Source organism: Mycteria americana, chromosome 2, assembly GCF_035582795.1.
Source record: "Mycteria americana isolate JAX WOST 10 ecotype Jacksonville Zoo and Gardens chromosome 2, USCA_MyAme_1.0, whole genome shotgun sequence".
NCBI classification, from domain to species: domain Eukaryota; kingdom Metazoa; phylum Chordata; class Aves; order Ciconiiformes; family Ciconiidae; genus Mycteria; species Mycteria americana.
This window is the reverse complement of record NC_134366.1, coordinates 6,122,032-6,134,919: the sequence shown is the minus strand read 5'-3', so window position 1 is coordinate 6,134,919 and position 12,888 is coordinate 6,122,032. Positions and strand designations below refer to the sequence as shown.

At 45.6% G+C, this 12,888-nt stretch overlaps 1 protein-coding gene across 1 annotated transcript in view; it reads right to left on the bottom strand.

The window, feature by feature from the left end:
* OXSR1 (oxidative stress responsive kinase 1) overlaps nt 1-12,675 on the bottom strand; it is a 94,401-nt gene extending 81,726 nt beyond the window's left edge. Inside the window, exon 1 of the mRNA XM_075492313.1 lies at nt 12,421-12,675. Coding sequence (XP_075348428.1) covers nt 12,421-12,490 — 70 coding nt within the window. The 5' untranslated portion in view covers nt 12,491-12,675. The remainder of the gene's footprint in view (nt 1-12,420) is intronic.
* Nucleotides 12,676-12,888: the final 213 nt, after the last annotated feature.

Sequence of the window (12,888 nt, the reverse complement as noted above, 5' to 3'; positions counted from 1 at the left end):
AGCAGCAGCAGAGCAATCCATGGCCAAGACAACAAAAAAAAGCTCACTCCGAAGAGTCAGCAGAGCTCCCCTCCCACGGTAACACAGGGAGTGCAGACGTGCATCTACGCCCAGGAAGCTCCCAGAGCTGCCCCAGCACAGCCACGCTCACTCACCACTTGTTCCCGATACGGATTTACTATGACTAGTATTTCCCATGGAGAGAAGAACCAGGGCTTTACATTTCTTTCTCTGCAAGCTGAAGGATGACACATCCACAGCACAAGAATGGCAATACCCTATTTAAAACCCCGGTAGAGGTAGTACAAGGCCAGGTTTAACTTGGTACACCCTCTCTCAACTCCAGCTGTGCAGTATTTGATCTACAGTGGAGGTGGAAAGATATTGAGTAAAGAAGAGGGAAAGAAATACTTGCTAATACAGTGCAGGGAAGAAATAAATTATCTATTATAACAAAAGCATAAGCAAAGCCAGAAAGCAAAAGCAGATTTAACTGAACAGTTGTGAGGAAGCCAATTTTAAAGCCTATATGGTGGAGGGGGTGGAGGAAAACCAGCAATCCCCACTGACTATATATCACAGCGTAAGCACACACTATACATGAAGACACTTGCACTATGCATGTGCAGCAGTCCTACAGACAGGCATAATAGCTGAACTCTCACATTTACAAGAGAGTAGCTACCCTCATATTTCTGAGAAAAAGGCTTTAAAAAGAATAGCTCAACCCTGTTTTAAATAATTTATTCTAAAACTTTGCATTTCCATGTGGTCAATGTCAAAATGTCACCCCGCCCTTCAATACGGTATAACTCACATCATTGAATGCAGCACGTTCATTCCTCTTTCAGGCTTACCTTGAGCACAGCCAAGTGCTGTGAACATTTAGCTGGGTTCAAGCCAAAGGTGACTGCACATACATTAAGACACAGGGCATGTGCTGGACAACACACTGAGAAAGGGTAATAATTGGGCGGTAATATGTCCAGGCACAGAATTAAGAGTTCAGTACAAGTGACTTCTATTTCACACCAGCACAACTGATGACTACAGTCTAGACCTTTTCATGAAAGAACTGGAAGAAGGAAGGGGAAAAAGCACAGTTATTACTTGTGAAATCCTATGTTTGTTTCATTTGAATTGCAGGTGTATCTCTTTGTAATGACCTCTGGTCACCTATTCCAGTATAGCCAGAACTCAAGTAGTTTGCAATTCTGTGCAAGTTGCAAGGCCATTTATTTCAAACAGTACTCACACATGAGGGATTTGTGTTAAGACTCAGTTACATGTTTTCCCCAAAGCCTGAGAATCTTTGCTCAGTCATTTCATGTTCATACCTGCAGTGTCCAACAGACAACTAATATTCCAGCATTAATCCAGCATGTTCAAAGAATTTCAGAAAATAAGATGCAAGATTTCTGAAACTCAGCTATCAAATTAGAAATCCAGCCAAAATATTTGAACTGCACGTAAACTTGCTGACAGTGAATTATTCACCATCTTGATGAGAGCTCTGGCTGTTGACAATACCACTGAAAACCACGCATTGTGTTCAGAGCTCTGAGGTTTCTGCCCATGTAAGACAATGTCTTTCTCAGGACTCCTAATGCTCTGTGTACAGCAGAGAGCGATGATAAGCCAGTAAAGATCACACAGTGCTGCCAGCACTTGTTTAGACATGCTTCCCCTCCAGTGGTCCATCAATACAGAAACACTCGACGCTGCAGACTTATTGCCCAAGTCTTTAATTCAGTTCTCAAACTCAAAAGGAGGAATACAAATAAGAAGTCCGATACCATTTTCAGAGCCATCAGCAACTGATGGGCAATAGCTGCAACTGGCTACATCTCCCCATAGCCCCATCGAACCCCACATTATAAACGAGCCTCTGATTTCTACACTGTAGAGAGGTCTAGCTACTGTAAACTGCAAAACTCAATGCCAAGGTTTCTGCAGAAAGGAAGGGGAGTCTTATGGAAATTTTCACCCCACCCCACACCGCATTGTTCTCTCAAAACTCTTTCGATATCTCTTAGGCCCTGAACACAGAAAAACGTCATCTGTTTTCCCACCTTCAGCAAACATTCAGGTTGGGAATCCTTACAGACTAAGCACAGAAGTGACAGCTTTGGAGAGAAAACAGTCAGCCTGTCAATATAACACAGGCCAGGACTGGAACAGAGGATGAGGAGTAGAGTTGGCCATGCAAAGCATGTCAGCAAGGGATCTGACAAAATTGTCACCGGATCACTTTGCTGTTTGATTTCACCAATGAACTGCTTCACCTGCAGTCACCAGTTTACAGTGCATGCAGCTGAGTTGGGCTTGCAGCTGCTTCTCTATCTCCAAGGGGTGCTGAACACAGCAAAGAGCTGCAGCTGCCCAGGTGTCAGACTCTACACTGGAACAAGAGATGCAAGAAAAAAAAAAAAGACAAGAGAAAAAGCCACTGGTCACAGGTAGTATTAGTGGAGAGAAGAATTAACAGGGGCAAGTATCAGCCCATCTAGTATTCTCCCCAACCTTTTCACTGCGAACACCAAAGCATGGAGGAGAGATATGGCCAGAGGGTGTTGCTGTGGCTGTATGCCTAACCTCCTGCAGCCCCTAGGATATACCAAATTAATTCAAACTAGCATACATTCCCATCATACCTTTAAGCAGGTATGATTTAACCTGAAGCCCACCTCAAGAAAAGGACAGAAACACTACTGACACAGGGACGGTCTGCAGGGAATAGATCAGAATCTCACCAGAAAATACAAACACCTTCCAGTTGCACAAGGCGCCCAGGTGAATTGGGGAACGCCTTTGAGACAGTTTTCCCCGTGCCATTAAATACAGTAAGCTCCAAGGGCCAGTTACACAAGTCCTGCGTGACCTGCCACATTTACTTAAGATGCTATTAGCTTGCCTAAATTAGATTTTCAGTTTGCAACCAATTATATTTATTTGATTTTGTGCCAGCATCTCTGGCTATTTTAAAGGGCACTGCAGCTACGCAGTGTTAATCCTACGTGATGGAAAGCAGGCTCAAACATCTCATTTCCAAACACAGCAATATTACTGCAGAAGGTTTATCCTTCCCTTTTAATCACTGTCAGTTGTCTTTATGGTATATGCAGCAATGTAAATATCATGCTGGCTGTCATCAGGTATTACCAAGGGTCGACACACAGCCCTGGTACAGTAGCCAAGCCAGTATTCTCCTTTCTTCCCTCCCAACCTTTATCTCTGAACTCTGTCTCAACTGTAATTGTCAACTGTAGAGGATATTTTATTTGGCTGGGATTCCACTAAACAGAACAATCTGTCTGCATACAGTGCAGATGTTTGATAGTACAGTGGTTATTTTAGGTAAAATAAGCTTTTAAGTATCCGATATGTCCTCTCTTGAAGGCTATTATCCTTCCTTTTCAGGGAATAGCTTGATCTTGTAAGTCTTTTCTGTGTCTATTAGTGTGTTCAGCACACAAGATTAGCCCACTGGTTAAAAATTACATTCTTTAAGCAAGAGTAATGAGAACCATCCTGAGCCTTAGGATCTGGACAGATAACTATGCTCAGGCTGCTAGTCCATCAGCCTCTCAGCTGTTCAAATAAAGATTTGCATCGGTGAGTCGTTCAACAGGAAAAGAGTTCATGCTCAAGACGCTTTTTCCAGTGAAGTACAGTTTGGTGGAAGTCAATACCAAGGTATTTCTTAGCTGTTAATACCAAGTTATTTATTAGATAGCACTTGGCATCCACGATGACCATTTTTACTTTAGTGAAGGGATGGAACTTACAGCCTCAGCTTTCAACTTGCTTGGTGCGCTACCTCACAAGCTGAGACAGAAAGAGGTTCACAAAGAAGTGGCCTAGGAGGTGAAGTTTCTTACAGGTGAGGACATATAACACATCAAGTTTCCAAAGGACTCAATTTCCCCTGGCAGATCTTAATGAATTACAAATCAGAGACGTTTCTAGCCAATGCGTTTAAGGTCTGGAGACAGCATGAACGCCAAGCTGCAGCTCTCCCATGCCTTCATTGGGAAGCGTCCTTGCAGATACAGCCTGAATGTAAAGCAAGCAGCGCAAGAAAAACACTGAGCTATAGATGCTTGCTATAAAAGAGAAGGCATTGTTTCTTCCCACTGTCATAGGGAATCCATTAAGCAGCTGTTTCATACAGCGATGACAGGGTCACACGGAGGTTTGAGTGTTTAATAGAACGTGTGCCTCTAATTCCCCCATGCGCCATTTCAAACACAAGCATTCATTAATTTGGTATAGGGATTATACAATTTGGCATCAGCTATAGCAGGGAACTGGACTCCATAACCCTAGGAGTTCTTTCTAGCTCTGCATCTCAGCAAAATAAGTGACAGTAGCTTTCCATTTGTGCTCTGAAAATTGACATAATGAAAACCATCCCTGGGGATTTTGCAGGAAAGGTGTTTGCTCCATGACAAGAAGCATCTTCTTTATGATCTTTTAAACCATCAAGATAACCTCATATCGTGTTGTCTGCCTGAAGCTGGAGATGGCCTGAAATGCCTGACTGCTGTTTCAGCTGCCCCACTCACCTCAACAGGTATCAGCTCTGAGCAAGGCCAGCTAATTTTCTTAAGAAAGATATTCTTTAAGTGCTCTCATCCCACAGCTATTAACTTGCTCTCTCACTTTTCAAATGCTATCATTTTCCACTATCCTCTGTGCCGTTTTCAAAGATTCCTTTTCACAGAGCTGGAACAAACCCTGGGTCCCATGAAAATGGACTCACAATCCCCTGAACACCAAAAAAGAGCAAAAGCCTAACTTAGACCGAATAAAAAATGAAAATGCACAACCTGTCCAACAGTAACTATGGAGCTTTCATCCAATGTTTAGGAAAACATCAGTTTTACAAAACATATGTTGAATTGCCATAAGATGCAATAATCTCACGCCCTGACCACAAGCATGTCAATGCAATTCCACGTTCACAACTAGTTTTTTAGAACATTTTCCTATTTGACAACACTCTCCCCTCTAACAAACTACAAAATTTGTCAATTGACTCTGCTCTAAGACGAAAGGCAACTTAAATTCTTCCACACAGCCAACTAGCAGAGGATACCACAGGACAAGCCATGTGCTCAGAAGACACAGTGGGGTACTCAAGGTCAAAATTTCACTCCGTAGTTTTAACTTAACTAACAATTCTGTGGATGGATGAAAAGGAAACTGAGCACCCTCCCACACAGCTTTATTAATAGCAAGGTGCTAGCAGTAAAAAGAGTAAAGTTTGTGCTTAAATTACCATTCATGACTATAAAGTGGTAAGATTTTGGCAAAACCCAAGGAGAATTTACTACAGTAAGAGACGATCACTGAAGTATTTCAGCTCACACTATTCTTCTTTAACAGCTGCTCATACCTTTTCTCTCCAGGATGAATTTACATAGGCTCATTTCCTGCCTGAAGGAAATATCCATTTGGGATAATGCTATAAAGTCAGTTTAGCATGAAACAGTGAAATAAAACAAAACAAGAAATTTTTCTCTCTCCCACCCCCAACTCAGTAGCTCTCAAGACAAAACGGATGGGGCAGAAAATTGAAATTTGGCAAGAAATTAAAACCTCATTCAGAAGAGCTTTACTGTATTATCTCAAAAGTGCATTTTAATTCGACTGAGTTATAAGAGTTTGAAAGTGTTGTTTCACAAGCATGCAGTACAAGCTGTATAAAATGTTAACGGATGGGAGGTGGAAGGAAGATTCAGCTAATTTGGTGAGAAAGTGAATCAGTGCTCTGGATTTACTCCGTACTTCATTCACAGATGGGATTTGTAAAGCCTTTAAGACTTGAAGACAGCTGTCCCCTGTGGGCTTCCCAGTGTGCAGAACCAAAGGGGTCTAAGAAATCCTTGCGAGGCATGTTAGACTCTAGTTTGGTGGAAGTTAATACATAACCAAGTATTTTTTTTTCCAGGGTGGAATTTCTCTTAATTGCAAGAAAATCTGTGTTAAGCAAAAATTCTGCGTGCAGTGACGCACATCAGGAAACAACGGTCTTCAAGAACCTTGGGGAGTGGTGAAAGAAAGGACTTGGAAAAAAAACCATCGCTGGATGTAGTAGCTATTGAGTAGGGGTGAAAAAAAAAAACCAAAACCTGGATTTTTCTTTTTTGCACCTGGATCACCACAAATCCCTACCTGCTTGTACTATGTGACAGAACCACATAACCTGGTTAAAAACATGGGATAGGCAGGCTGTGATAATCAATATGAGAACCCCACACATGAGCAGCATTTCAAGGCAAACAATGCATGCAGATAACCTAAGGGATCAAACTTAAGGTTGACAGAATCCCAAACTAAGGTCAGTATCTTCATTTGCATTTCATTGTGCATGAGAGGGACATGAGAAATACTGAAGTGGTGTGACAGACCTAGTCAGGTACCCTATTGTCATTTAGCTGTATTTATGCTATTTGCTACAGTGATCTTGTCTTAAGCAGACAAGTTTGATTTTGTTCTTAGTACAGCTCCTTTCATTAGCATATGCATTATTTTGCACATCAGAGGTACCACATCTCCTCTCATACATTAGGAGCGATGACTTTCTGGTAAAGAGCCTGGACCGCCTGTCAGCCAGGGACCTAACCCGGCCTCCAAGACTCTCCTGCAGGACTGCCAGAAAGATAGATGGAGTCTGATGTTTTTTTTAGAAATGTCAAGGCTGAACTCCCTTAGGTGAAGTCAGAGGAAACTGCAGTAACTTTGAGAGCCAAGTTCTTCGTATCTGCATCTCAGTTGTTTGATTCTGAAGGGAGTGCAGGGTAACAGGCTAAACTCATCTGGAAAGCCCCAGGATCCTGATATTTCAAAGATTTTGCAATGCCAAATTCCACTGCTCCAACAGCTATTCTTCTACACCCACAAAGCTCTCAAGTCTGTCTCTCCCTATTACAAGAGTTTAATAACACCGAGTTTACAAGCACTCCATTAGCATGTCCACAGCTAAATTTACTACTACAGAGATTTACGATGGATATCATGCATTTTAAGGGACATCTTCCAAGAAAATTTGACCAAAATACAGTTTTTCACAATTCGTTAAGACAATTAGCAGAAAGAACCAGTGTTATTGCCCATCATTTTACACAACTCCAACTTTTATTAAAAGATTACATCTCTAGACACTGACTTGGTGGGCAAGCTGCTAACACTCAGAAATAAAATAGATGCTGCCAAGTTTAAATAGACAAATGTTCTGGGGAAGAGTTGATCCTCTCCAAGATTTCATCAGTTGCAGAATGAACAAACCTCCCGGGCGTGCATTTGTCAGCCAGCACATACACCCCTCAGGTGTGCTCAGGAGCACAGCACACCCAAATTTCCCAGTACTAGCCAAGATATTTGCATTAAATTGAAACTATCTAAACGGTATTCTTGAGAAATGAAAGTGTTAAACATTCATCAGCCCCGGGACCTAGCAGTACTGGAAGCAACTACCACATAGAAACCAACCACGGGAAAGTGTGAACTACTTCCATATGAAACACCCCATATGGATTTTTTTTTTTTAATACCCCAGAATAGCTGAAAGCAGCAGGAACCGTCTCTGCCCTCCCCTCAAATAAGCAGGAAAAGCAGCCACACCACCTCGATAACAACAATGTATTCTTCCCAGCCAACCTCTTTCACCACCGCCTGGCTTTGTATGTCCTCAGTCTGCTTCCTTGTGCATTTTATCCTCCTTCCTATCAGAGAGCAAACAACAGAGACACTAAACAAAGACACATGCACAACTAAACACCTTTTGCTTTCACTTCCCAAGAGGTGAAGATCAATTCAATTTAGTCTTATTCTAGCAGAGAGATGGTATCAAAGGTCTTAAAGAAATGAGATGTGCCAAGTATTCAAAGGAACTGTAGCCTGGATGCAGGAGTAACCTGGCTATTCAGTCTCACTCAGGAATACACAAGATATATTGTCTATGTCCAAGCACCTGAGAAACTGCGGTACTGCACATCATCCACTTCAGTGCCCAAGCAGACCAAGTACTATGAATGACCGCTAACTTTTTTTTTAACAGATCTACATTTGCCCAAAGATAATTTTATATAAGCTTTAACATAATATAAAACAACAAAAAGGCTTTTCTACCAACTTTAAGTGGAAAAAATTTACAAATGAGCACACAAAGCAAGCCTTCAAATGAATTAACCAGCCTGAATACTGGGAATACACTGTAGGAATCAATTTTGTTTAGCTAGGCTGGGGGGGAGGAGTGGGAATCTGCGAGGAAACGCTAAAACAAAACATATGGCATGAAAACTGAAGTCTAAACACTCAATTTAGTTCTCAAGCAGTTATATTCTATAGAGTGTAATATTTTTCTTGAATGGGTTTTAAATAGTTAGGCATATGAAACTGGCTGCAGCTAGCACATAAGACTCACAGGTAACAATAAAACACCACGCTTCAAAAAAGAAACCTAAGAAGTTATCACTGGACAAAAGCCTCCCATTCCAGCCTGGTTTTTACGACCAAAGACTTCGATCGTACCTGGTGAATACTTACAGCCTGCTCTTTTTCAATGGCAGTGCTTTTTCAGTACATGAGATAACTATACAAGCAGAAGATGGGTGACCACAGACATTTTGATAAAATTTAGGGAAGCAGAAATCTTAATTCTAAGAAGCTCCTCTGTATCTGCAAAAGAAAATTTCTTCCACACAGCTCTACTCACATGTAGAGCTTGGGAAGAACGTGGCTAAAAATCTAAATATTCAACTCCAAAAGATCAACATGTTCACAGACAAAGCCCAACTCAAAAGCTACACAAACCGCAGTCATTAAAAAACCTAATCATTCGGTAAATGGTGACTTCAATTTTCAATTTAAGCTTGATTTCTGAGGGGAGAAGAAACTCCCACCACATCTGTTCGCGCAGCCTGCGCTGTCCTCATCGCTACGAAGGAATCTGTCAGGGGAGAAAGGGCACAGGAACAGAGCAAGGGAGCACTCCCACTGCTAATTTATCTTCTGTTTCTGGCACAGACAGTTCACAGGAAAGAGGATGCTCCTAAATCAAACAGCCACAGCCAGCACAGCTCTCATCTTTCCAAAAAAGTAGCAAAATGAGAATGACCCAGTTCCAACCAACTTCACTACCACTACCAGCATTTCCAACAGGAATTGAGAGATCCAAGGGAACCCACATGTGCAAGTATCTGATCAGCACAAGCAGCGTGAGGTCAAATTTTTTTTTTCAGGCTTCAAAAGACGACTGCCATGATTTATATGCAATCCACGCTTAGAAGACCACCTGCACAACCACCAGCACAGACTACATTTTTCTTTTTAGATGAAAATTTAGATGTCTCCAGAGGCGGCATTCACCTGCAAAGACTATCACTACTCTGGGGGTACACTTCGTAGAAATGCTTTATAAATTGTTTCTTCTACCCCACCTCCATTTTATCCTTTTTTGAAATGAAAGTTGGGTTCTGATCCTGAGCAAGGTTCCTGGATTCAGTGGAACAGGAGTTATTTAGCCTAAGGAGGCTACTCAGCAGTTACTAACACTAACCAATAATAAATGCAGGCATTAATTCATACCTTTATAATGGCATGAGTCATCCCCAGTGCCAAGTAATCCTTTTTTTAATATAAGCCAGAATCAGGAGGGCAGTTTTACAGGAGAAGTTCACTTTGCAGGTAGAAAACTTGCTTTTTCAATTCCTACACCAAAACGGTATGGAGCCATCCACATCAAATGAAAGCCACATATGGCTATTTTTGGGCAAAACCAGCACAAATTAAGGAATTGGATTACACAGGGGTTTCCTTTATTCTGATGTGGAAAAATAGCTGAGCTGGTAATCTACTGAATGTCGGACTCTAAATGTAAAGAGCAACGTTTTTCATCAGGAAACAAGTTAAATACCTTAAAAGCACCAGTGCAAGGTTCATCTCTTTCCACACCAGGACATCTCTTTGTTCCCTGCTGAAAGACTTTTACAGCTCAACAGAAGTAAAGAGAGCTCAAAAAAAAAAAAAAAAAACACCACAACACCCTTGAGGTTTACAGGAGACATGAAGCAGGAGGCAAGGCAGTCCAGCTCAGTTAACACAGTGACATTTTGTCCCACAAATCATATACGTGCTAGGAAACTTGCGTCACATCTCCATCCAGGACGCTGGCAGACACACCAATGTTTGAAATGAGTAAGGGGGGGGGGACGGGGGATGGGAAAGTTAAAAAGAGAAACCATATGTTTGCAATATACACATTTCAGTGTACACTCCATCACATGCCAGAATGCCAACACAATCGTTCAGTGAGCAGGCGACATCCAGAAACTGGGTTTACAGAGGGACAGGGAAAAGATACGGAAGAAATTAAATACTTCTTTCCCGATTTCTCCCCAAGTTCTGTCAGTTAATGTGAGACAACGACACATCGCTGTGCTCTTCCTAATACTTTGAGGCTGTAGGATGCACGTCTCCAGCAGCAACTTCTCCTAAGAGCAGAAATGCATTTACAGTCCCTTTTGTTCCCATCCCACCCTGCTCACCAGCTACAAAGAGGCAGATTGTCCGTTCACTCCTATCGTTGGATACTCAAGCTCAAATCCTTGCTTTGTGCTACCAGAGGACCCCTTTGCAGGCTCCCAAAAGAAAAAAAGCATTTTCTACACACACAGGCAGTTCCCTTTCCCTGGGAAATGGGTGGCATGTTCTCCCCCTTCCTCCCCGCACCTTTATCTCCTGCTCCTCATGGAGGCTGAACATCATCCTCCCAGGGCACATTTTGCAAAGGATTGATCTCTAAGGGTTGATCTCTAAGATTACGCCTTCCCTCTTTACGGGGAGTTTGTCTCCTTCCTAAAGCACTCCTGCTCCCACTGAGCGAAGGAAGAGGACAAAGCCTGATCCCACAGAGCAACAGGGATTTCCAGAAGGATTTCCCCCCCTCCACAGCTTTAGTTCCTTCCTACTTTTAAACAATGCCAAGAATTTAATCTCTTAAAACAGCATTTTCACAAACTCTCCCACCCTCTTTAACAGAAAACAAGTCTCCCCATGAGGCAGAGATGGAAGGCCTGGGCATGATAGCGCTACATCATTTATAAACTTCAAATAAAAGCACTCCACAAAGATTACTCTAAGAATTAACCTCCTTCCTAAAAGCCTTTGGCCAGGAGCCTGCCCTGCCGCCTCCTGCTTTATTTCATGCCTCTGGAGAGCGAGACGGGAGGCACTGACCTTAGAGTCACCTGTGGCACCACCTCAGATGTGTCACATACTCGCCCTAGAGCAACATATCCCTCAAACACACGCCCCAACAAAATGGTTGAGACAGCAAATAAATCAGTACAGCGGGAGGCCTTTGGTAACCATGCAGTTTAAAGTCAAGAGAGAGTGAGGGGGAGGGAAAAAAAAAAATCATTTAATGGAGAGAGCAAGGGCTGGGGCCTCGAGCTGTGAGGACAATGAATGAAAATTCACAGCAGCAGCAAAAACCCGGGATAAAAGGCTCGTTTGGTGGCACTACAAACCCCTCCGTCCCCTGCACGGACCAAAGCAACGCGGGGCTCCGAAACTGCTAAGAGAGGAGTCGTCCCCCCAAAACGAATGGGGGTGCCCTGGAAGAAGAGAGCCCACGTAAGCCATGGAGTTTGCTCCTACACGCCCAGCACATCTGAATTCGCAGGGTGACCGGCAGACAGAATAGCCCCCACAGCATGGGCCCCATCCCACTCTGTCCCCGCTCACCCCGGCATGAGGATACAGGCACCCCCGCGCAGAAGCGGGAGGCAGAGGCTGGAGATGAGCTCCCTGCCAGGAGGGTGCCCCCCATGCCCGCTCCAAGCCTCTGCTAGGGGTGGGGCAGACCCACGCCCCCCACTCCTTGAGTCCCACACACGCGTGAGGAGGGGGAGCAGCCCCCCCCGCGCCCACGGAGAGGCTGCAGAAATGGACCCCCAGGCCCGCACCCACCCAGACCCTCCCTGAACGCGCACAGCCCACGGCGGGGGGGCCCAGACCCACAGACACCCCCCTTGGAGTGAAGCGAGGGGGGCAGAGCCCCACACCACACACCCCCCTCGCGAAAGGGGGCAGACCCCCCTCAGTAAAGGGGTCTCCCAGCCCCCCACAGCCCTCGGAGCGGGGGATGGGGAGGGCAGACCCCCTCACACCCTCCCCACACACACGTCGCTGGTGGTGGGGGGGTCACACAGCCCCACTCCTTGACGGGCGGTGGGTGACAGGACCCCCCCTCAGCTGAGGGGGGACAGACCCCACGCACACACTTCCCTCGGGGTGACACACCCCCCCTCAGCGAGGGGGCGCCCCCCACAAACACCCCCCCCCCCTCCGCCGTGCGCACAGACGCCGGGCAGGGGCCGAGCGTCCCCGTCCCGCCCCGCCGCCGCTCACCGATGACCTCCTGCAGCTCGTAGTCATCCTTGTTGATGGACCACGGCAGCGCGCTGGGGTCCTCGGCCATGGCCGCGCCGCGCCCGCCGCCCGCCCGCCCTCCGCGCCGCGAGGGGGAGCGCCACGCAGGAGCGAGGGAGCGGAGAGGCGCTGCGCTGCCCCGCGCGGCCCGGCTGCCCCGGCCCCCAGCCGAGCCCCCGCCGGCAGCGGCACCCGCAACCCCACCGCCTCCGCCGCCGCCTGCCGCTACCGCCGGCCAAACTTTGCCTGCTCCCTCCACCTGCCCATGCCCAGAGCGCCCTGACGTCACCCGCGCACGCCGCCGCGCGCACGCCCCGCCCTCCACAGCGGGGGAACCGCCCGCCGCCACCTTGAGCGTGGCGCCCCTCCGCCGCCGCCGCCGCCACACCGCCCCACCACGGTCTACTCAGACGCCGCCACCGCCCTCGTGGGACGGGCCGGTACGGC